The sequence below is a fragment of the Ptychodera flava genome, chromosome 13 (assembly GCF_041260155.1).
Source record: "Ptychodera flava strain L36383 chromosome 13, AS_Pfla_20210202, whole genome shotgun sequence".
In the NCBI taxonomy this organism is placed as follows: domain Eukaryota; kingdom Metazoa; phylum Hemichordata; class Enteropneusta; family Ptychoderidae; genus Ptychodera; species Ptychodera flava.
The window spans coordinates 16,687,030-16,713,109 of NC_091940.1; the positions used below are offsets into that span (position 1 = coordinate 16,687,030).

The following is a 26,080-nucleotide window of genomic DNA, read 5'->3' on the forward strand; positions in this document are numbered from 1 at the left end:
AGATGTCATTCAGATTGTACAAATATATAAGATATGCATATTTTAGACAAATTTTTTATTGTTTTTTTTCCTTACATTGAGTTCAGTGTATGATATTATTGATGATAAGTGAATTCTCTAATCCAGATTATATTACATGTATATGACGCATTGCATGACTGACACTCATATCCATGTAATATAATCTGGATTATTGCATAACTAAAATTCAGTTTTTAATTTCAACATTAGACATACTATACAGGCACCAGTATGTTGCTGAGTTGAACACTTATATACACTTTGATATGATTTGGGAGGAAAACGAGAAACTGCATTTTACAGACGAGATGATAATGGAAAATCCATCAAAAATTTCAAGCTCACGGACGCGTAATCCATTGAAGAATTTGCTTCCACACTTAATTTTTGTTTTCAGTGACAAGATGTTTCCGGCACTAGGTTTTGGTGCACGCATTCCACCCAACTGGGAAACGTCTTTTGAGTTTGCCATCAACTTCAACATCAGCAATCCATTCTGTGCTGGTAAGTCACACATCAACAAAGAGATGGGAGAGTTAAACTATTTTCAGATCATGGATGCAAAACTGACATTTCTCACAGAGGGAAAAATTTCCAGCCAGTTAAATATCACTACTTTTAATTTTGATAATTTAGTCTTTCAGAATAACAGGAGGAAGCTGACCAGATTTGATTTTATTATCTCTGTCTATATAATTACCAAACTGCAAATTTTTCCAAGTGAATTCATGCCATGCCAGAATTTACTTACTTTAGCCTTTTAAGGGTCTGTAACCATCTTTTTGTGATTTTTTCATTATCTTTATTTTTGTATGTCAAAGAATGTTGAAAACACCAACTATTTAGCTATGTTTGTAGAACACACTTCAATTATTGTGTACATTTGAATTCTAATCTGGACCAGCATTCACTTGTCAACAATAACATATATTATATTACCATGCCCTGCCCGTCGCATTTTGATTGGTCGAGCTGAACCACGTGACTGACCACAAATACACAGTAATGGGTTGTTTACATGCCCGTGAATATGAATAATAAGATTAACAACTCAAAGTATCGTAACTTTACAGCTCAAACGTAAATCATAATCAATCACAAAATAAAATGGAGCACTTGTGGGCCAAGTTGAGGTACTTTTTTCAGAAAATACTCCGGGTTTACCAAATTTTTACAGCGTGCGTAACAGTGCGTTGCATATTGCTCAGTTCTGGGGCCCAGGTGTCGTTCGCTTGGGAAATTTTCCCAAATTTTGATGGTTTTCTTGGGTTCGTTGATAATGTAATGACTTGTAGATCAAGTTGAGATACTTTTTTCTGAAAAAATCTCCAGATTTGCCATTTTTTACAGCGCACATGGCAGTGCGTCACGTATTGCTCAGTTTCTGGGGCCCAGTTGTCGTTCGCTCCTGAAATTTTCGGAAATTTTGACGGTTTTCTTGGGTTCGCTGATAATATAATGGAAATAACAGACTCCACTCTGACCATAAACGTTTATTTGTGGGCGCGGGCTCGAGGAAAGCCAAATTAAGGGGCTCGGCAAGCCTCGCCCGTTAATTTTTGGCTTTCCTCTTGCCCCTGCCCACAAATAAACGTTTATGGTCAGCGCGTCGCCCATTATTTCTATAACGTAGTTTACACATGTACAGGCTGAGTTGACAAGATGAATGCTATTCATATCAACATACTTTTTGGAGTAGAAGAAGAAATTATGGTTGCATTAAGAACAAAAATAGTGAAAAAAATCATCAAAAGTTAGCATTACTGGCCCTTTAACAGTTTTGCTTGTTCAGCTGATTTCAAGGAGGCAACCAATACAGTGTTTCATCAACACAACATTGGCAAAATTGATGTTCCCAGCAACTTTTTTCTTATAACAATGGCATTTCAGTACCCAAATGAATTTTAATATTTATCGTACTGGGAATCTGAAATAGAATCAGTGAAATTTGATCTCCACGAAACATTACCATATGTCGGAGTTTTGAAATTCTCATGTATTTCGATGAAAAGGAGAAAAGAAAAACTTCACAATACAACCTTTTGTTGTTTAAACAGGTGTCCAAGGTATTTTGCAAGCTTATGAGAACTGCATCCGCCAAGTCAGGCTTTGGGGACCCACTAACGTTGCTCCCATCATATACCATGTCGCCAGATTTGCCCAGGAGGCATCTCAACAGCCAGGGGCATCGGTAAGTACTCCAAGCTACAACTAAAGAGTCATCAAAAAAGACACAAACACTGTGTACAGAGGTTTAGTTAGCTTAGCTAGTTCAGAGTCCTGTAGGGCGCTCTCATACAGGTATAGCGATGTTTGCAAAAGTAGACTACAAGTATTTTATGACTTCACTGACTTGTGTAGCCTTGAACAAACGTATATTTTCCGCATCTTATGGAAGATCAAATATGAAAATTGTGTGATTGATGGTGTCTGGGTGCCCTGTTTGCAGGATCTTACATTTTTTTATCCTTCCATTAAATTACATACTGTGATGGCTTTAATGTGAACAATATATTTAACTTTGCCAGATATTTTCCTTGACGGTTTTATGACAGTGTTATTAGGCCGTCTGTCCCCGAAACCTTCGATGCTTGCAGTCTGTTTCAAGGAACCCTTTTCTTCCATATTCCTTGCCGTAGGATCATTTATGGATATCATGTGAAAAGAGAGTGCCTTGAAGACAAACATACAAGCAGTGGGAATTTCCAAATCTCCCTTTGCCCTTTAATATTGAAAACATATAAACAATCTCTACAGCAATAGCACTGCATAGTGAACAAGAAAAAAATCCTCACCATTTTCTGTGTGGAGTTGACATAATTTTGTATCTTCTTTTAAAGAATGAATGTCAGTAAACATGAGTTAGTTTAAATCAACTTCTACTGGATGTACAACAGCATGTGCTCAAAGTTGTTGCGCTTTTTCTCTCTCTGATCTATCTTGCTTGTTTTAACTCATGAATAGAAGTCGTATATGGCATCCATTAATGCGCATAACAGATAAATACCCCATATCCTCTTACAAATATGACTTGTCTCTGACTTCATTCTCAAGTAGCAATTTGTTTAGCTAAAATTCAGTCTTGCACCACTGTTCAGATAAAGGGTAACCCTTATTCCTGGCGATCCCGAGTTATATTCTCAAATATGAAAGAGAATGGTCTTACATTTCCCTAAGGAAGGTTTTAGCAATTTTGTAAACTTTCTAGTTTTAGGCACACATTACATTAACGCAATAGAGATACACTGAAATCTTATGGTGAATAACTTAAACAAGAAATTGTGAGGTTATTGATAACTTGAGTTATTGTTATTAAAATTGTATTTGTGCGTTTGAATTTCATCGACTTAGAGAAATTACAAGTTGATAATTATTCTCCTACCTGTAATTTTGTTAGGAATTTTAAAAAGAATAGTTTACAGATTCCCGGAGTGAAAGTTAATCTTTCAGCTTCAAGCACGTACTACCCTAAATGAGTATTATACACATTCACATGTGTATCTCATATCTTGTCAATGAAGTTTGATTGTATTGGTGACTCTGATAGGAAGTTCATAGCACTTTTAGATAAAATATATTACAGAATGTGAGAGAATTTACCAATAACATCTATATCTTTTCACTCTTTAATTTGTTGTCAGCGGTACCTATGACTTTATGGATGGGTGGAAAAGGTTTTGTTAAGCGAGGTGATTAGTTTAAGCTTTCTTTAACATTATGTTCAAATGCCGCCGTTTATCTCTCCAGAAATGTTCTTGCGCATGTAATATTTTTTTCACGTTCTAGCAATATTACGTTCTGCTGTTACTCACCGATGGGGTCATTACTGATATGGATGACGCCAGAGAGGCCATAGTCTATGCGTCCCATCTACCCATGTCCCTCATCATAGTTGGAATCGGAAACGCTGACTTTTCTGACATGAGAGTCCTTGACGGAGATGACGGCGTCCTCAAGACAGTGAGAGGAGAGAAAGTGGCAAGGGACATCGTGCAGTTTGTGCCGTTCAGAGATTTCAAGCATGTAAGTATATGGCGTTTGTTCTCAGATGTCAATATTCCTTCATCCGTTGCATCCATGAATATGTCAGTGAAATAAACCATGCATTATGTACTTCAGGCCGTACTGAGAAATGATCTTGAATACTCAGGACAGTATGGTACAGAAACAAAGGAGTGAAGTATCAAGTTCCCTCTTATAAGAAATGGATGTGTTCTCTTTCAGTCATCTGATACAATGTATGTAAAACATCATAGTAGTGATTGAGTTGTTTATTAATTTTTGTTTGAAGAGCTTCTTGTTTGAATCCTAGATGTAGAAAGAGAAAACATTATGGATGTCATTATTTTAAAATGGACAAGTTGTTGATCACATGTATTGTTTCTTTGGAGTTCTCAAAAATTTTTCTGGCAATGACATGTCATTCGTATGTTGTTATATGTCACCATATTAAAGCTAACTGCTAAGCTCTTAGAATAAAGACAATTGGTATTGAGATCATGAATGTGGTTATACTAAATTTATAAGTTTTCTGATCCTGTTTATTGTTTCTATAACCTTCTTAGAATATTTTTCTTGTAACTGATATGGCTTTCTAGCTTTGCTGTCAATGACGCAAAGCCTATCATATAGGTGAATTGTCCATTGGCATCCGTCTTCCATCCTCTGTCAACATTCATCTTCTTCTCAAAAACCACTGGATCAATTGCTGTGAAAATCAGTATCCAGGTTTTTTAGGAGTGACCTTAGAGTTTTTCAAATTCTGGCAGAATTTGCTTATTTTGTATTTTTTAATTTTAAAATCTTCTTCTCTGAATGGTTTTGAAATGGTATGCATGCTGCTGAGGTCACCTTAGGTTTGTTTAAATAGTCAGGTTTGTTTAAATTGTAGTGAGTTTTGCATACTTGTGTTTTTGGAGCAAATTTTTCCCGTTTCTGGACAAAAATCTTGTTCTCTTAAATCACTTGTCTGATTGTTTTGAAACTTTGTATCGGAGGTTACTTTGATTGACTTCACTAATGTTTTTTTCAAATCATGCTGGAATTTGCACACGTGTATTTCTGGGACAATTTTTCATGGTTTTTGGTCAAAAAATTATCCTCTCTGAAACCCCTTGTCTGTTTGGTCTGAAATTAAGCAGGTTGCCAGGGATGGGTGAGCTTAGAGAGGTTTGTTCAAAACTTTTGTAAAATTTGTATATATGTTATTTTAGGGCAATTTGTCCTGTTTTTGGTCAAAAAATCTTTTTCTCTGAAACTGCATTTCTGATTGATGTGAAACTTGGTATTGAGGTTCCTTTAATATACTTCATCAAGGTTTGTTCAAGTCATGCTGAAAATTGCATATTGTGTATTATTTTGGCAATCTTTTCTCTTTTTTCTCTTAAATCTGAAACTGCTCATTAGATTTCTTTGAAATTTGATATGAAGGTTCTATGATATGCTCTATGTCAGTTTTTGCAAATTGTGAAATACTCTACAAAGCTGCACTTAATTGACAAAGCATCCACACTTTAATACTAGCTTGGTTATATGATGAGATAACATACAAGCAACCTGGTTGCCGATGTTGCTAATGTATGTGTTCACCTGAGCAAGGTAAACTTAGCAAAGTTCTGAGAATAAACACAATTGATGATGTTCAAATCATGGATACGGTTCTTTATAATTTAGACTTTTGATCATGTTTCATCTATCTCTGAATTACATTGAACTTGAACATGTTGTTTATTTGATATACTGCTCCATCATCTCACAGCTTTCCGCTGAATTCCCAGAACAAACATGTTTGTTTGTGTCAATCCTTTAAGTGCCAAAGTCAATTTTTGTCGCCTTCAAACAAGTAGACAAGTTTTGCAGATTGAGACAATTTCATTTTTCAGATTTTTCCAAACATTTTGATAAAAAAATAGACGTTGAAAAGTTCTGTCCATTTGGTCCAAAATTATCAAAAAAATTAAAGAAAAATTCATAAAAATTGGTAAAATGTTGCACTAAAATTTTGGAGAGAAAAATCACGGCATTCAAAGGGTCAATATCTTCCACCGATATACACACTGTATTTGTTCACTGAAGGGCCTATAAATAAGACGAGTCTTAGAATTTCCTGACTCAACGTCTTGCCTCATTTTGGATTAGACAATGCTTTTGTTCTGCAATATTGGGATTAGACATGTTCATCGAGACAAATTTATGAACTTCATAAAAATTTATGAACTTCATGAACTTGGCGACGGCAAACCATGCCTTAGGTTCAATGAAATTTTACAGCAATCTTAATAAGTACCGAGGTAGCGCAGTAGAGATTTGAAAGGTACCACAGCTCAAGGTCAAGGTGCAGAGGTTGTAAAATTTGAAAAACGTTGTGCACATCTGTGAGAACACTTATAGAATCACTACAAAAAAATGGCAAAAAGTCAGTAGCTTTGAGAAAAGCAGCAGAGAAGTTGAAAAATAAAAAAGACAAAATTTTCAGACAAAATAATCAAAAAGATATATTTTGATGTCAGCACTGCAGACGAACAGCACTCAATCTTCCGTACATACAACTTTTCCATCTTGCCCATAATTATACTGCTCTCGCTCTCCAAATTACACTTCAGGTTGATATTCATGCTTTACAAGATTGTCAATTACTGGCGTTCCCTGTAGTATTATTGCTCTTTAAACGTCGTAGATGTCCTTTGTATGACACCATAAATCAAAATATCAAATTCAAAGATTCAAGAAAAGATAATCCTCTGCAATAAAGACTACAGTCGTGACAGCCCGCCTGCAAACGTATACACTGAATTGATGTAAAAAATGACAATATATTGACTTTTTCAATTTTATATATATATATATATATATATATATATATATATATATATATATATTATATATATATATATATATATATATATATAATAAATAATCGGAAGTGAGGATGGTGTCAACAAGACACAACAAAAAGGCTTTCACGGTGACTAGCTTTCGCCCTGCTTACAGGGCATCATCAGGTCCAACTGGAGAACTCAAGTGAATGGGCACACAAACACACAGACGCAAACATGTATAGTCAAAGGCCACTGAATGAATGGGCACCATATGGTTGTACAGATGTCCACTTTTACAGAAATCCTTAGCTACATATTATATATACATATATATATATATATATATATATATATATATATATATATATATATATATATATATATATATATATATATATATTTGTTTTTCTGAGTGAACTGACTCCTATCTTAGATCTATTATGATGTCTGTATAATGCCGTTTCTACGAGCCAAGCATGATATGTGGAAAACCTTAATCTCATTTTGAAAATTTGAATCGAGGACACTACTTTGCATTGTTCTTTAATGTTTAGATAATTTGATGGATTCATTTGAGTCACATGTGGTATGTCAGTGGAGAGCTTTGACGTCAGAAATGTTTACCGTGATGAATTAATTCTAACCGTAGCTAAGGATTTCTGTAAAAGCGTACATCTGTACAACCATATGGTGCCCATTCACTCAGTGGCCTTTGACTATACATGTTTGCGTCTGTGTGTTTGTGCGGCAAAGGTTTGAGTTAATTGTTCCCGGTGAGACAGTTTCGGTTACCAGGAGACACAGTGTGCCTCGAGACAAGATATGTATCCCACAACAGTAATACTGAGACAAGAATATGTATCCCACAACACAAAATAGAAATACGCCATGCATACTGACTATCGAGGTATACCTACCAATGCAGGCCTATTCTTATCCCCCATTGAATGACAAGTAGCCATAATTTGCATAATATCTGCATATTATGGAGAGAATTTACCCTCTCTTTTGGATCCCAATTTGCTTTTGAGACCGTTGTGTTTCTTCTTCGCATGTTGAAAATATTCGACTCTTGATGCTTCACATTAGAAATCAAATCATTTGAAATCACCATGGAAATAAATGTACCTAAGAGATCATAGTTGCATGCACTGGCTTTTATGCATGACTCATCAAGTGATATGTGTGTTATGCTTCACTTCTGTTTAACCAATTTGATGAAGAAGTGGCTGGAAAAAAAGATGATTCAACTTTTTTTTTCAACTGTGCTGTCCCAAATATAGAGCTTATGAAATGTGATATTATAAAGTGTAATATATCTTGTCAAAAATTAAAGTGCTGGTTCTGTTTGATATTTGCTTTTCTGGTCACTGTAGACCTGACCTCATTCAGGTTTGATCAAGCTGGGAAGAAATTATCAGTGGGGTACCTGTATTTAATTTACAGGGATTCCAGGGAAGGGTTTCAGCGTGCTTTCATTAGTATCTTCACGGAAGTGGTTTCTGATAGCTCTCAAATTTGGTACCTTGGCCAGAGAAAAAACAATTATTGTTCCTCAGATTTTTTGGCAAAGCTATAGAGATGGCGAATGAAATTTTTTTTCATTTTCTTTTTACGAACAGCAAAATCTCCAACTAGTGACTTTGTTTCAGATGACTTGGAGTCTAGATTTTTCACTCTCCAAGAAGAAAGCAAAAACTGAAAATGTTAACAAAAAGACACCTTAACAAGTATTGTTTGAGATTTTCTGGTGTAACTTTGCCCCATGTTTTAGCCTCTTTGGAAGGCAAGTTAAAGAAACAATTCCAAGGTGGCTGTAGTAGAAGCAGTGATTCTGAGGAACAATTTAATCATTCTTTGTGGCTGTGCTGTAAATGTGTTTTGGTACTTGTTGTATTTAGATTTTTCAATTATGGTGAAATTTGTAATTTTGTTCTTTCAGTTATGTATCTTCCCATTTTTTAATCAAAAACTCCTTTCAGAAGCGACAGGTCTGATAGCCAGGAAATTCTTTTTTGTTTTCAGGATGTGTTCAAAAAATGCAAAATCATTAAAGCGTCACAATAGCTGTGTCTGTTTGCGTTGTTTTGATACGATAGCATGAAATCAAATGCAATGTATAACAATGCTTAATGAGATATGACCAGAGAATGTTTTTCAAACATTGGGTGATGAACGCACAGCTTACATTTTCACAACTAAATAATTGTTGAGTTGCAACTCAAATATGGCCACTGCAAATATACATGGCAGCACTTGAATTTTTAATGGACCAAATCAAGCAGCAAGGATTGAAATAGTGATAATTTCAAATACAATATGGCTTAACATTAACAACGGGAATCCAAAACATCTCTCAGAAGATTAGTAGAATAGATGGTATTTTTTGTTAAGAACATACAAAAAGATACAGCAAATTGGACTTTAATCCTTTGGATTTCTATCATTTCACATGAAATAACATGATCATTTGCTCTAGAAATCTCTGAAGGGGCAAATTATATAAAATATTGACAACAGAACCCAAAAGGGATAACACCGTGCAGTTAATCTTGAACATTAATAATTCACTTGGCTAGTTCATAGCTCTGATTATTAAGCTAGGAATTTGAAGCAAGGATGCACCAGCCACCCGTCTTCCCCCTCTAGCCTAATTGTTAACAAGAATGTGCAGTCCTCCCCAGATCTGCAATAAACTATTTATAACCGTGATAAACGTGTCCCTAAGACATGACAGATCGGTTTGCTTGTCTGGAAACCCATTCTTCAGAGAATGCAATACGGTAAGAGTTGGAAATTTATGATGTACATGTTGATAAAAAGTTGTACTCAAATGTTCCTAATAATTTACATATAGATATCCCAAAACCATAATAAAATACTGCTCAAGATAATTTGCAGCCTTCCAATATTAACGTATTTGGCTTGAAAACATGAATGTAAATAGTTTCATGGTTGATAGGCTCTTAATATCTACATGTTTTTTTTTTATACTTTTTTCAGGCATTGACGTCACATGAAATTATTACTGATTCACCTTATTGATTATCTTTGACCTCAGCTTCTGCTGTAGATGTTCCAATTCAACATGAAAAACAAAGAAATTTAACAGGCTGTGCTGCTTGGTAGAAATGAAAAAAATAATGCAACAAATATTTTCTGAAGGTTTGCTTCAGTGTTGCAAATAATGTGATGACTAATTTTATATGAAAAAAATGGAAGGATTAGTATTTCTCATGTCGGGTGGATGTTTAGGGACTGATTCAGGATGACCATAGATCACCAGGTATAGTTTTCAGGCAACAGACGTCTCCCTATAGGGTCGTTGTGTGTGATTCACTCCAAAATATGGCAGATGAGCTCTGTTTTGGACGTCCTAGCTCCACGGGGCTGTGCAGATTATTGAGTGGAAATTGAATACAGCCTGAGTGATGTTGGCTTAGAGGCATTCTTCCTGTAACTGCTGTAACACATTTTCAGTTACGAAGTACTGATTAGTATTTCAAACTATTATGTAAACTGTGAGTCTATGTGACCTACTTTGGATAACCATTATCATATCTCTTACCATTCTTTGTTGTCTCAGTTTCATACTTGATATTTTTATGCCATCTGAGAAAGCAGATGGAAGCCTCTTTGAGGACCTTGCCAATAATGCCTGCAGAATTACTCTCGTTTGCCATCTGACTCACTCACTCAAGGTGCGTGAACTTGCTGAGAGTATTAGGCATAAAGTAATAGCATCATTTAGTATGGAATTCTATCTGTAAAATCAATTTGCACAGAATCTCATCAGTGTATATTAAATCGGGACTGATAAATAGAACCTGACGTTTTCTAGGGTCAATCTCATCCTGGGCAACGTTAATATATCTGCGTCTAACAAACATTGGATAACAAGTCGGTGGGATATTTCCATACAGAGCAGACAATTTAACACAGTTGATACACAGCGACTGTATCCTTGTGTGACTTACACTTCTTGTCAGGTTCGTTGAACCGTTATTGAATTACGCTTTAACAAACAGGACTGAGTGTATTTGAGTTGAGGGAGGTAACAAAATGCAGATCAAATTAGGCCAATATTTGTACATAACAGGAAACTTCTGTCAGATACAGTGGAATATGAGAATGAAACTCGAACTTTCATGTCGATTTTTCATAATTCCCAAACTTTCATCTTTTCGTAAATCCCAAACTTGATTGCATCTGAAAATACGATGGTTTCAATCGGATTCGAACTCACAACGTATTGTACCCAATCACGTAGCGCAGAAGCCCACAGACAAAACCACTTGGCCAAATCCCCAATCTCAAAAAGATTGGTTCATAACCTAGCTATAAGTTGTTACAATTCTGACTGCGCCCTCTCCACACGTTGTAGAGTTCGTGAAGCACTCATGCTTGTACACACTATCATACATCGCACACAAACTTTATTTAAGCGAAGCAATGAATACATTGCTTAAACTGGGCGGAAGACAGCCTCAGGGACAATTCTGTCCACCAGCAGAGCTATCAACCCAGGGTAGAGAATACGATGGTTTCAAACGGGTTCGAACCCACAACATACGGTAAAAGCGTACGTATCACACAGTATTTCATTCAGAGTCTGCTTTGGGTGATTGCTACACTTTCACCTCATATGCCCTTGACTTGAGGAAGTTTAAGATTGCATAAAGGTATATATATAAGCTGGTGATTTACTTATGTGATGGGTGAGCAAGATAGGAGGAATTGATTTCTTTTCAAGGGACAGGACAGTTTGTGTTACTGGGGGGGTCTCTGCATCATATGCCAATGGCTGAGTTAATGTACATTGTACAAGTGTTAAAATAAATGGTTCTTTGATCTGTGAAAAATGTGGTATTTTATCAGGGATCAAGACCCCTCAATAATATATGTAACTCCATCTTATTCCCATCTTATGCTGTCCACCCCATTCCGTGTAAACAGGCACACAATCACCATCGATAACAATGAAATTGGGCCGAACTATCCATGGTGAAAGGTTTAAACTGAAAGAGTTTCTCACCTCCTCTCATCTACATCATCAACAGACTACCAGCCACCCCTGTAGAGGAGTAGTCGTCTCAGACACCTTAACCAAACGGCTCAATCAACGACCCAATTTCCCATTTAACTTGAGCTCTCCTGATCCTTACCGCATTCAATCAATGCTTGAAATCCCATCTTCTTTTAAATCCTGCTGATTGCCGCCTTAAACCACAGGAATGGACAGAAAGTAATTTTGTCAAAACACTGTGTTGAGGTCACATTTGTAGCCTGAAAAACATGCCCTGCATGAAGATGGAACACTGCAAAAAGATGTCAATTTCTGGGCCACAATCACCCTTGTTTTAAACAAAAGGGGTATGCTTGTTATACAAGAAATGTGCTATGAATGTCTATAAAACATGCTGCATGCATGGCCATGAATTATTTCAATAACGAATTTCAATAACATTGCATCAAGCATGCATGAGATTTCTCAATTTTTTCCCAACGCATGATTGAGCGTGATGTCTCCATTTACTGCCCTCCCATTTTAATCAGAGAATCTAAAACTATTTGATAGAGTTTTTTCTGATGGGTGAGATTGAATCAGAGCTAGAAGGTGTTGATCAAAAGTATACTGTTCATCTACAGGCTGCTGTCGGGCAACAAGTCCAGTTTCTTGTCTTGTTGTGTATTCCAGACACTTATCACAGGGTAGTATGATTGCAAATATTTCATGAAATTTGCTGAGAAATCCCGTTTTTTGATGACAAAAGGCACTACAGACTATGGTAACAGAAGATGTTTGTCAACCTGAGTAATTTGTTTCATGAATCTCACTGCTATTGCTGAAAACCTGGAGGTATTCTATATTTTGCTTGCAGAAGTGGGCCAATCTTGTCCCAAGGCTCAGTCATGTAGGGTTAGGTATTTTTCAATACGAGCATTGTTGTGTACAATTGAACATCAAACTATGAGACTGGGCAGAAACTCAGTCAAGAATAAATAAGATGAATATTTTAATCATTTTCTTCTCTTTGTATTTGTGTATTAGTTACCTTTTTTAGCTACTATAGACTATAGTCTACAGAAGCTATTTGGATGGGTATCCGTCCAGCGTCCGTCGTCAGTCTGTATGTATGTATGTATGTATGTCCGTTTGTGAGGCGTCCGTCCACTCAAATATCTTGAGAACCACAGTACTAACTGATTTGATATTTGTTGTGTAGATGAAAAATAGGATTTTGAGAAATCATTTTTTTTAATTTTTTGATATTGTTGAAAATAGGCAAATTAATGCCAAAAAAGGTGTTTTTGGTAAAAAATCTTCTTCTTTATAACCGCTGGTCAGACAGCTTTGTTATTTGGTATACAGGTCCCTAGGGATAACCCAACTTGGATTTGTTCAAATTGTGATGAAATATGCACAGGTGTATTTTTAAGGAATTTTTTTGTCATTTTTGGTCAAAATTTGACTTACATTGTATGTAATTCTTGTACTGTATAAACCCTATCAATTCACCCAGAAAAAAATAATTAATATGATTTTAAATAATTGAATTAATTGGGAAATCATCAAAGCCAAAATGATTTTAGTGTAGAATTATCAGAAACTTTTTTTGACAGTTCATAGTGAAATGCCTACCATCCAGGAGGATTAAAACATGTAAAGGCAACTTTCCTGAATCCCAACTTTGACATATTCTGAACCGTTATTTATTATGCCCTGTATGTTATCTAAAAGAAATTGCTCATAATAGTTTGTCATGATAGGATGGTCAAATAAAAAGAGATAGAGGAAGTTCTAATTTCCATTTATGGTTGACTTGGTAAGGATAAAAAAAAATTACTCTTTGAGGAAAAAAATAGAGTGGTCAATTAAAAAAGTGGTCAAAGTGATAGGGTTTTTATGGTAAAGCTGGGCTATAAGATTCCTCATGTGCTATTTATAGCAATTATGCAATCTGTGTAAACAGTACAAGAAAGTGTTACATTATTCCTTATAATGCTTTTGATGACCTTGAACTTCTTAAGTTTCAAACATTTGTCTCTTCAGTGTGCTTTCTGTAAGTACGTACAGTCTCAACTTATTCAACAGAACTTACTTACAATGCTAATTTGAAAGTTAAAATGTGCTTTGTTAATAGGATGGAAATACTGATAAAGATAACCAGCTTAAGATTCTTTATAACCTGACAGATACATATATGCTGTTTTTTATGACGTAAATCTTGATTTAAGCAAGTCTTGTTTATTTTAATTAGAATGTAATTAACTCTCGTTTATTAGCTACTATAGACTAATATAGTCTATAAAAGCTATTGCGATGGGTATCCGTTCGGCGTGCACCGTCAGTCTGTATGTATGTATGTATATATGTATGTATGTATGTATGTACGTCCGTTTAGGCGTCTGTCCACTCAAATATCTTGACAACTGCAGTACTTACTGATTTGATGTTTGTTGTGTGGATAAAATATATGATTTTGAGAAACTATTTTTATTAATTTTTTGATATTGTTGGAAATATGCAAATTAGCACCAAAAAAGGCGTTTTTGGTAAAAAATCTCCTTCTTCATAACCACTGGTCAGACAGCTTTGTTATTTGGTATACAGGTCCCTAGGGATAACCCAACTTAGATTTGTTAAAATTGTGATGAAACAAATCTGTATTTTTACGGAATTTTTTTTTCCATTTTTGGTGAGGCCATCCTGAAATGAGCTATCAAAGATATCCACCTTCTTCATCAATACATGTGTCACAAAAGGTTATTCTCTACATAATGCAGCAGAGCTCTGTCAACTGTTGAGTCGCTTGTTTTTTCAAAACCACTGGTCAGACAGCTTTAATATTTGGTTTACAAGTCCCTAGGATGACCTTAGTGAGATAATTTCATACAGTCATGTATCCATGTCTATAGTAGCTTCAGGGACTTTGGCCCTATATTTTAATAGTGTTTTAATTAACATTGTCTGATTTGTTGCTACGGAAACATGAAAGAAATACAAAAATAAAAGGAATATCTTCCCCAAATCATCAGAAAACATTACATCTGACTGTTTCTAAAATTTTTGGAAGCAAAATTATCCAAAGAATTAAAATTAGACCTAAAATTGTCATGCAGTATGTACAATTGACTTTATTGGTAGAATGTGCCTTGGGGACAGATATGCGGACTTTAAATTTTACAATACTTTTCTGATCTACCATTTGTGTGGGCCCATTTTGAAACATCTTTCATGATTTTGAAAAACAAAAGTTGAAAGTTTCCTGCAGGAAAGTTTGAGTAAAAGCATAAGTTTTTCACTTTCCAGACACTACCCTAAACTGACATTTTCAAAACCCAATGGAAAAAAATTGTGCTTTCCCAGTAAAGGGCAAGTGATTTACTAAATGAAAAAAAGACCAGATGTTTTGTACGTTGATCACCACACCGCTTGCGTAGTGATTATTGTCAGAGCCGCAGGGATAGTTGGGTAAAATTGAACAATTAAGGATTGTAAGCAATTAATCAAAGAGAATGTCTGTCAAAAACTGACTTTTGATGCAATGATGTAAGACCATCATGATTACAAATGTTTGCAGTCAACGCAACCTGAACCTATATGCGGTGGACTAGCTCCTGGTATGCATGCATGCATACATATAGAATTACCATCATACTTGTCTTCAACTTAATTAGCAAGAAATATATTGCAATTATTTTTGCTAGATAAAGATGTTTGATTGCACTGCTTGTCTTCTGTGGTAAATAATTTGTGCCATTACAGAAATATTGCCTCAAGCTAATGCAGTTAGCATTCTGATAATCACATACATATAGGCATGAAGCTTTGAATCTCATACTCAGCTGTATGTTAACTTTTTTGGGTCTCTTTAGCGTGTGTAGTTTGTGTGCTTAATTGGAAAAGCAAATACATAAACATTTTGCTGACAAATCACCATGTTCTGATGAAGACTTTCATGAAGACACTGGTTTATATTGATTGCATTCCAGGCACAAGTAAAATTACATCTCTAGGTATTCTTGGATATTTTTATTCTGCAGTGCAGCATGCATGAATCAGTAGAAAGATTTTCATGTGACTGAGGTCAAATTATTTCAGAATCTAGGTGCTTAGTTGAGCAAAGTACAGCACCTGAGCAGTGGAGCTGTATGTCTTAGTAATATTTGTATGTGATGTGTGCATGCTGAAAATTCAAAAAGATTGTGTCTTTCTGTCATATATTCATGAATACATGACATACAGCTTGATTTGGATCCATATCCCAAGACATTTTTAGAAATGATCGTTCAAGAATAATGAACTTTTCAATGATTTGTATGTGTAAAGCATATTTAGTTGCTGACCTGATAACAACAGAACAGCACCCTCAATAGTCTGTTGGGCATTTTTTGTGCATCCGTTCCTGTCGATTTCGTGTGTTTGTTCAATAAATAACCTATTGATTACAGCATGTCCATATAAGCTTTATAAGTGAATATAAAAGAAAACAAGAAAGTTCAAGTCACAAAAATATGAACCTAGATTTAGGACGTAGTATTTTGTTACCCTTTGATTTGACAGAACTGATCAATACTTTTCACTAAGCTTGAAACCTCAGCCTAAAGTTGGTTAACTTCCTCAGACCGTGTACAAGATTGTATCGATCCTGAGGGAGTAAATTGTCCATTTTCGCTTGTATACATTCAGCGTTGGAAAGTAAACCATGAATATAAGTCAATTCATAAAACTGCTTTCAGATCTCACCAATTTAAGCACTCTAGTATTTCCCGGGCGATGTGATCAGCTGACCTCACATCCTGGCTGGGTAATGTATTTATTAACCCTTTCACCACCATGGTTTGTCCCAAATCCATTGTTTTCTATGGTAAAGTTGGACCTGTATACAGGGAACTGGGGGTGAAAGGGTTAAAGAAACGTGGAGATCATCTTCAAAGTGATGTCTGTGCTTGTAATGCAAAATTTATGATGAGTGGTATTTCTCATTCTCATTAGACTCACGTCTGTCTCTGTGTAATCTATGTAAATCATTAATGTTTCACAGACAAAATGGCTGTGAATTTTCCCACCGTTTCCAAAAGACTGCAAATGCCTTGACAGAAAATCCATATTGTCAACAATTTTAACTTCAGATCCACATTTGTAGAAGCATTAAGAACAGTGAACCCATTCGGAAGCAACTGTCAAATGGCATTAGGCATCGCATGGTTTGTTTCAAGATAAGGTTTACGCTTAGTGATAGCTTTGTAGTTAGCTTTGTAATGGACCTGAAATTAATGCCCTGAGGTAGAATGCACCTAGGGGACAGACATTCTGACTCACAAATTTTTACAATTATTTTCAGGTCTACCACTTGTTGGGGCTCATTTAAAGGTCTTGCAGTAAGAAAAATGTTCAGATCGAAGCTTTTTGAAAAACATGTACTTTTTCCCATAGAGTTTAACACAGGGATATAGTGACCATTTTGAATTTCAAACATCAGTATATGTTCGGTTATTTATTTCTGAAGTACAAAACTTTGAACTCTATCATTCTTGATTTGGAGAGAGAATTGTTGAAATTTCATTGAGGATAGTTGAGCAAAAGTTTCTCTTTTTTTTAGAGGCATATACTACTATGTCAACAACAGAAGAATCGACAGGACCTGTCCTTCAATTTGTGAGGTCTATCGCAATGTACACCCATAAGGTAATCTTCAGGTCATTATCGAAAAAGTATTTCACCATCAGTTCCTCTACTTCTCACATCACTTAGAGAACATTTTTCTTCAATATTCGCCTTTTAAAATTCAGAAACATATATTCTAAAGCAGTTAAAAATAAAAATTGGTTCATAGTTATGTAGTTATGCTTGAAAATGAAAGCCCTGAAAATTTTGCTCAAACTTTCCTCAAGGAATCTTAAAAATTTCAAGCATTCTCTTTTAAAATCAAGAAGGGGCAACCCTGCAAATTTTGTAACTGGAGAAACAGATAACCCAAATTTACTGACATATGAAATTCAAAATGGCCGCCATCCCTCTGTGTTAACTCAATGCAGGAAATTTCAATTTTTGCTTTTTGAAAAACAAAGACAATGAAAATTTTTCTTACACCAAGAGCTTTAAAATGAGCCATCACAAGTGGTAGATCAGAAAAGAATTGGAAAAGTTTGAGAGTCCAATTATCTGTCCCAAAGGTGCATTCTACCTTAATGCTTCAGAGCAACAACAGCCTGACAAATGTTCAGTTAATGTACCTTTCAAAATGGTGAGCAGAAAGCATTTAGAATGGGCTTGTGAATGAAAACTCTCCCATTTGTATTAACTGACTCAATAAATTCATAGGTTGACGGTAAAATTTCTCTGACATATACATGACAAGGCAGTACCGGTACATGTTACTGGCATTGTTTTCTTATAATATTTCCTTATTTGCATAAATGCAAATAGCGACTTTCAAGCATGGCTGTACCCATGTAGCAGTTCATACCATTACCAAATAAGGTTAGTAGATTGTAGCATAGATGGGATTGGATAAGTTAATGATAATTTGTTGCCATTCTGTGCTCTTGTGACATAATTCACATCCACTCCTACACTGCAATTTTAAATCGCCTACCTTAACATCACAAATTGAACATTATACACAGCGCTGCCCACAAGAGATATCGTTCTAAGTAATTCAGTGAACTAGTTTCTTCAGTTTGTAGGCCAGCATTTTTTTTTGTTTCTCTAGCTCCGTTGATTTGTTTTCCTGTTTAGAAGCAATCTTTATCCCTTCAAATTTCATATGTCACATTATCAGTTATATTCCTATTATTTCTCGAAAATCAAAAGTCCATACATCTTCTCACAGTCCCTCTATCCACTGTGATCTGCTCAAGCATGGTTTTCCTGTATGGTTATTCTGTTTACTCTCCATTTATATAGATTTAAAGTAGAAAAAGAAGCAACAAATCTTAAGACTTTTACTACTTATGCATTTGAGGTCTTAAAGTTACTTCCAGTATTTCGTGTCCTTGTCTGATAAATCAAGTTTCTTTCTCTAAAATATTTGCCATTCTGTCTTAAACTCTCATCCGCATTTTGACCATTTTTGTTTTTCTTTGAGGACCCTGTTTAGTCTTCAAAAATTTTACAGAATCAGTTCCTTGTTTTTTGTTGTTGTGTCTTGGCTATTTTGATAATTCATATAATGCTTGTTTTTTTTTGGCAAAGATTTTTACCAGCATAGTTCATGTTGTTGACTCTGACATTTACTTGCTATATTAAGATGGTAGCCACTGAAAACTCATTTTCAATCCTAGTTGTCCATGCATATGATAAGCTGACACTATAAACCACTTAGTCGTGATTTTCACAGTTTTACAAAATCTGAATTATCCTGCCAAAAATTACATATGGCATAATAATATTTACCTTTCTTAAAATTGTTAAAACAATGAGAAAGTATTGAACATGGTTTAATGTTAAAAGACCTGCCATTCAATTTGTTAACGCTATGATCATGCTTTTATTCAAAAAGCTTTTAACCTTTTGAGTGCCAAAGTCAAATTTTGTCACCTTTATAAAATATTATGCAGACAATTTTTTTCAGATATTTTTACATAATCTTGATAAAAAAACTGTAGCCAATTAAAAGTAATGACCATTTGGTCCATGATTATTAGAAAAAATTACAGATAAATTCATAAAAATTGGTGAACAGTTGCACGTAAATTCTGGTGGGAAAAATTGCAGCTCCAAAGGGTTGAAAAGTTGAACAAGTACTCAACTTTTGTCACGAATGTTCACCTTTTTGTTCAAAAGCAAGTCAACTCAGAAGCCAAAAGAACAGGCTTGCCAAATTGAATTTATAACACTCCATTAAAGCACAGAATATTATTGATTTATTTTTAGTTTGACCCCTTGGGCACGGTACAATTCCGTGAGCCACACCGGTGCAGATCAGGTGTCAATGCCTTTCAACCCGTGGCAGAAATTCTGACAACGTTCAGATGTACAGCGTTAAATTCCTTGCTTAGATGTAATAGTCCCAAAGTTCAAGTGATCTGCATTGTCGCTAGAAGCCATGTTACAAATTTATACAGCTGTCTGCTCAATGATGTCAGAGTTGACATATACCGTGTGAAAACTCTAATAGGGTCAATCATCAAAAATAGAAGTCATACACAAAATAAATGTGTCCAAAAATATACCTTACTTGATCAGTTGAACCAGAAGACATCACTATATTCAAGTACAGCACACAAGTTAATTGCTCTTACACACGTACATTCTACTTACCCAACTTCATACAGTTTTATTTATATCCTTTTTTGTGTGCAATTTTTAACTCATCATTTTGTTATATATTCCACATAGATCGGACAGTTCATTTTTATGTGAAACGCAAACTACTGCATGAGACCATCCATGAATAAGAAGCACTGATAATCTACAGTAGCTAGATCACTGCACATATTCCCAGTTATGTCATGATTTGTCTGATGGGAATTGATGTTTTCCCTCAGAGATATGGCTTTGTATTGCCATCATGCACTTTTCAATTTGAAGTGCCCATATGTCGAGTAATGTTGACTCACTGATATAGATATATCTAAACCGAATTCTCCTAAATATTAGTTTATTCTTTCATTCATTCTATACAAACCTCTTTTTGTGTAAAATGATCCTGACAATTTGAATAATTGATATTTTCATCAGTATCATTTCATGAGATGAGCCGATGCTAAGTTAATTTGCTATGTCTTTTGACAAGAGCATCAGATGACACCAGTCGTAAAATATCGATAATGAATGGATTCTGCAATGGATGTTACATGCTGGGAGTTCAGTCAATGCATGTGATGACAGATCTAGGGTTACTGTTTTGATTTTCACGCTGTTAGAGAGCTTATGTGTACGTAACCCGGGGACATCCGCATATACAGGAGACTGTTTTCCCTTACTTGAAGGACTAATAGGGCTCTCCCCGATGGAAGATAATTCACTGCAACTGTTTTCCATGAATACAAATCACCACGTGCCGCGGTGTGTGTAAGTGTTAGTGTATATATGAGAACATAAAGAATTGGTAGTCAAACAGGGAATGTGGCAGTGGCAGTAAATTGAGCCGTCGTAGATGACGTTCTTTATGTTCTATTCAACACTGGTTGAAGTCAGCAGATGTAGAAAGCTTCTCATTTCTCTTGTACCCGTCAGTGCTTGTCCGTTGTGATTGAACACCAATCTTGAATTCATTCACATGCAATTTGCAGAAAAGTCAGTCTACTCTGGTATGCCAGAGTTCGGGTCGTAGTACATGATATAATATTCCTTTTATCAAAAGCAGTAATTCTGTACCGAGTTTACAGGTACGTATCAATTGTAATCACTTATTGAATCGTTCTCGCCTCGTGACACAGTTCTATTCTCAGGTTAGACGCCAGCAAATTGCCTTCACCTTAATTTGCCGCCGTTCATGTCCCGCGAGGATTCAATTCACAGCCCCTTCATGTTGAGGTCGGTGAAGGGGAGTGAAAAAAAACGCATTTGTGTAGCATAAAAATTCTACATCAGTTAAATCAAATTATAGGTCAAGGACGGTTGCAATATATTTTGCTCACATCTTTTCGTGGAACTCTTTCTGTTTGCGTCAAAATCTGGTGGAAAAATTCAACAAAGATAATTGACTCGGACAACACTTCTGCGTAGATCATGACTCCATGAACCCACTTTCATCAAGAATGTTTAACATGTTCACCTGATATGCTGTTTTTGACAGTTGCCCTTCAGAGACGGGTAAACCTTTATAGGTATAAGCACTTTTTCTTAGGACAACCTGCCTGGTTTTAATGGTTTCATGTAACTCTTTATCTCTGAGCTAAGATTGTGTGAGTAGTGTATTGCATTTTGGCACAAACTTTGTGTTTTGATTTATTTCATGCAATTTAAATTACTAGTCCTCATATATTAGATCATGTATTTTGTTGAATAATCTGATTTACATGGATTTTATTTAATGTCGTTCAAAGATGGCAAACATTGTAAGGCCAAAGTAATTCTTTGTTTAGCATCTGTGGGCATGTAGGTTTTTGGATGTTTTTAGGACAAAAAACATGCAGTGTATTTGATAGTTCTTTACAGCTTAGCTTTTCTGCCTACAATTCTTTGTTCACAGCATTTAGTAATATGTACACAAAATGCATGCATATTTGCAGAATGCTACACTGTAGTGTAAATAAACAGAAGGTTCTGCTTGGATTCTTGAATGGACACTCATAGTACATTGAAACAATCAAGTAAATATAAAACTTGTGTGTGTAAAATTTTATAGTGTGTGTTTTTTGAACTGCCCTTCCCCTTACCTTTCAAAAATTTGGACGTACAGTACACAAATTAAAGTATTTAATAACTCTGACGTAAAATATGAATCCACCTGTATACATATAGGGAAGGACACATGCATAAACATTTTTGATAGTTTTTGACCAAGTCAAAATTACTGAAGTGGTTGAAGAAATCTATAACTGTGAAGAGAAGTTTAGGATATTATGATGATACAGGTACCGTCTGTGAAATATTTAATGGTAAACTTAATATATTGAGATATTTTGAGTAAAAATAAATTTATCAGCTTTCGAGGGCCTATAGCTGTAATACTTGACAATTTTTAGTCCCCATGGACAATGTCCTGGGGACTCATAGGTTCAATCATGTCCATGCGTCGGTGCTTCTGTCTCTGCATCTGTTGTGCATCCGTCCAACCATTCACACAGATCTCTCAGACATGCCTGAGCCAATTCCTTTCAAACTTGGTACAAGGATAATACTCTGTGGCATACTTATGCACGTCCATTTTATTTAGGTATAGCATGCAATAAATAGTGCTAATATGTAAAATTAGTGATTTTGACAAAGAGCTGTATTTCTTGAGCACGGTGCCACATTTTATTTGTACAGATGTTGGTTACACAGACTTCTAATGGCACATAGTGACATATGTCCAAATCTTTAGCACACAGTCCTATATATAATGTACAAAGACACGTCATGTTATTGGTTGCTAATTTGCATATTTCATGAACTTCCCTAATTAGTATGCTATGTCCAGAAATACTGCATCAAATTTGATGAAACGTGGTACAGATGTACTGTAATACTGTGTGAAGACATTAAGAAGTATCATGTCAATTAATGGCTAATTTGCATATTTAATGACCTTTCCTTATTAGCGTAATATGTCTAGAATTATGCATCATCAAATTTGATGAAACATGGTACAGATGTGATCTTCAAGTAGTGTAATTGTGTGCAGAGATATGTAGCAGTATCATGTCAATTAACTACTGATTTGCATATTTATGAATTTTCACAATTAGGCTGATATGTCATGGAATAGTTCATCAAATTTCATGAAACTTGGTTACAGATGTAGAGCTCACATTGCTTTAACGGTGGATAAAAATATTTATCAGTGTCATGTTGATGATGTTTTAATTTATATATTTAATGAACTTTCCACATTAGAGTAATATGTCCAGATATACTTCATCAACTTTGATGAACCTTGGTACAGATGTTGATCTCACAGTGCTGTAATATAATCAATGACACTAAGCGGTATTGTAATTAGTCGCTAATTTGCATACATGATGAATTTTGGTTATTGGGTGAATGTCCAAAAGCACTGGATCAAATTTTATGAAATTTGGTACAGGTAATAATCTGTCAGTGTTACAATAGGATGAAAAAAAATGTTTAGCACATCCTGCATCCTGTCAATTAATTACTAATTGACTTATTTAATGACCTTTTGTAATTAGGATGGTAGCCCAGATTGTTTTATGTTTTCACCACAATGGAATTCATTCTCAGCCATTAAGCCCCATCTTTATCGCAGTATTTTTAATCACAGATCCAATTAATGAACAGGACTCTATCTCTCCCTGGACTTGTAATCAAATTACCCATTAACAAGTGCGGACTGTGTCATCAATGATGACTTGTTTTCACTATTTTGTTTTGTCAGTCAATTGCAAATTTATTGTTCTGCTCCCAAAATGTGGAAAATGCACTGTTATTGTTTACATTTGAACTCCAGCCCTGACCAAAATTATCTTGTCAACAACACTGCAGTCTTGCACATACAGGCACAGTTGACAAGCTGAAATATTGTGTACTTCAACATGCTTTGAGGAGTAGAACAAAGAATGTAGTTGACAATGAAAACAAAATTAATTTGTGAAAAATCCTCAAAACTTACAGCTGTACTGGCTTTTTGAGAATATTGAAAGTTCTCTTCTAATGTACTCCCTTTTCGTCACTTCCTACCATAGGCTAGTCCACCAGCACTTGCAAAGACTGTTTTAGCCGAGGTACCCAGGCAAGTCGTACAGTATTATGAAAAGAAGGGAATTCCACCGAACAACAGACCTCCTGCTAGTCAGTAGAGAGTCATGAAACGTCAACAAATGCTGATGGAGTGAAATGTGAAAAAAATGTCTTCTGATGAATGACAGCTTTTTACAACATCCTGTCCGGGCAGGATAAATTTTATGCCTTTAACAATGGTAAACTTCAATTTTGCCTTCACCTCATATATTTGTAATTTTCAGAGAAATGCTTCTATTTGCACCGTTATAGTACTTGCAACATCATCATAGTGACATAGAAATATAAATTTTTGCATATGTATACAAAGAAGATATATTGTAATTAAGAAATTGTAGAACATCTGCAAAATAGTTAGAAAGGAATGATGTATATTGTGAATCATGAAGAGATTCACTAATCATGATGAAAGAGATTCACCAATCAAAGTTGATCTCGCAAGAAGCTGCTGGTAGGTCTGACTAGGCCTGGGTTTTTCACGTTGCCGTAAATCATTACAGTAGGGAATTTCTTAAACTTTTCATAGTACAAAGGAATGCAATTTTTTGAAGTAACATTAATGGAAGGAGATTTTTCATAAGCTTCACATGCATGATTAAATGGCAGTCAATGGTAATTATACTTGAAATCATGAACATATATTGTGCATTTACTGATATCATATGTACCTTTTATGAAAAGTAGTATTATTACAAGAAAATTGAATTTTTCAATTGTAGCTTTTGTAAGTTATGTATTTCTCAGACTCTATAGAAGCTTGCTGATATAGGTCAGAACTAAAATGCTTTTACAGGAATATAGCCATAGTATAGATCTTGGCTGCACCTTTCAGTACCCAGACCTTATATATCATTGGAAAATGAGGTTTCCGTGGAATGCAGAAGCTAGAAGGCTGATAAACTTTGGAGAACTTTTCAACTTTGACGATAATCTTTAGAAGAGAAATTGTGATCATGCGGAATGAATTAAGATTGAGTTAGAGCTCAGATAGGGAGAATTTTTGTGCAGTTTTTTTAACTGTAAATTTCAGCTGCAGCATCTAATCAAATCAAACTAGGAGTATAAACATGACATTCCTTTTTTTCATATTTTCTGATGCAGACTGCATAGGCACTGGAGCATATACGGGTAGATTATAATAGTGCAACTCGGTGTGTTTGTCTTCCAGAGCTGTTTCTAAAACTGAGTACATGTATCTATCTTAGTATACCTCTTTCAAATCATGATTGTGGAGGACTATCACATTGTACTTGTCAATTTATTTTTACTGAAAAAAATGCAACATGACTGCCAGTTGACAGTAGTACCATTTCGATGACTAGGGGTTATTCCGACTATGTCTTCTACACTCTTCCAAACTTAGAAATCTTGTACAGACCATGACATGACAAATTAAGTTTGCAATGGCCAGTGTATATATATATATATATATATATATATATATATATATATATATATATATATATATATATATCGTACAATCCAAAGAGGCTTGCTGTTTGTCTATTTGTTTAAAACTTGAAGTAGACATGTGCCTTTAACGATATGATATATCACAGTCGCTCGAGAGTTATTCAGCTCTGGGACTATTCGCCCCATAGACGAGTATACAGAAGCGAGAAATACCCCAAGTCAGGAAACAGAATGGCTATAAAAACCGCGCCATGTAACATTCCGTGTCCGATTTCACTGTGAAAATTAGCAAGTTCATCTATCATGCAACCGTCGATCGTTCCCTTCATTCTAAAAGTTCATACCTGATACTTTATCTGATTCAAAAACGCTTGTTTCGTGTGATTTTCGGCCGAATTCGACGGACACCTCGCCAAAACCTGGGGTGAGCAACATTCCGGTCACCTCTTGGGTACCTCCACTTTACTGA

The 26,080-nt window shown here is 35.3% G+C and overlaps 1 protein-coding gene across 2 annotated transcripts in view; it reads left to right on the forward strand.

The window, feature by feature from the left end:
* The window catches only part of LOC139147600 (copine-2-like), a 44,306-nt gene extending 18,838 nt beyond the window's left edge, over nucleotides 1-25,468 (forward strand). For both annotated transcript variants that reach the window (XM_070718749.1, XM_070718748.1), the window contains exons 12-15: nucleotides 419-525; nucleotides 2,079-2,212; nucleotides 3,808-4,044; nucleotides 24,144-25,468. In XM_070718749.1, the coding sequence (XP_070574850.1) occupies nucleotides 419-525; nucleotides 2,079-2,212; nucleotides 3,808-4,044; nucleotides 24,144-24,257 (592 nt within the window). In that variant the 3' untranslated portion in view covers nucleotides 24,258-25,468. The remainder of the gene's footprint in view (nucleotides 1-418; nucleotides 526-2,078; nucleotides 2,213-3,807; nucleotides 4,045-24,143) is intronic.
* The last annotated feature ends 612 nt before the right edge of the window (nucleotides 25,469-26,080 follow it).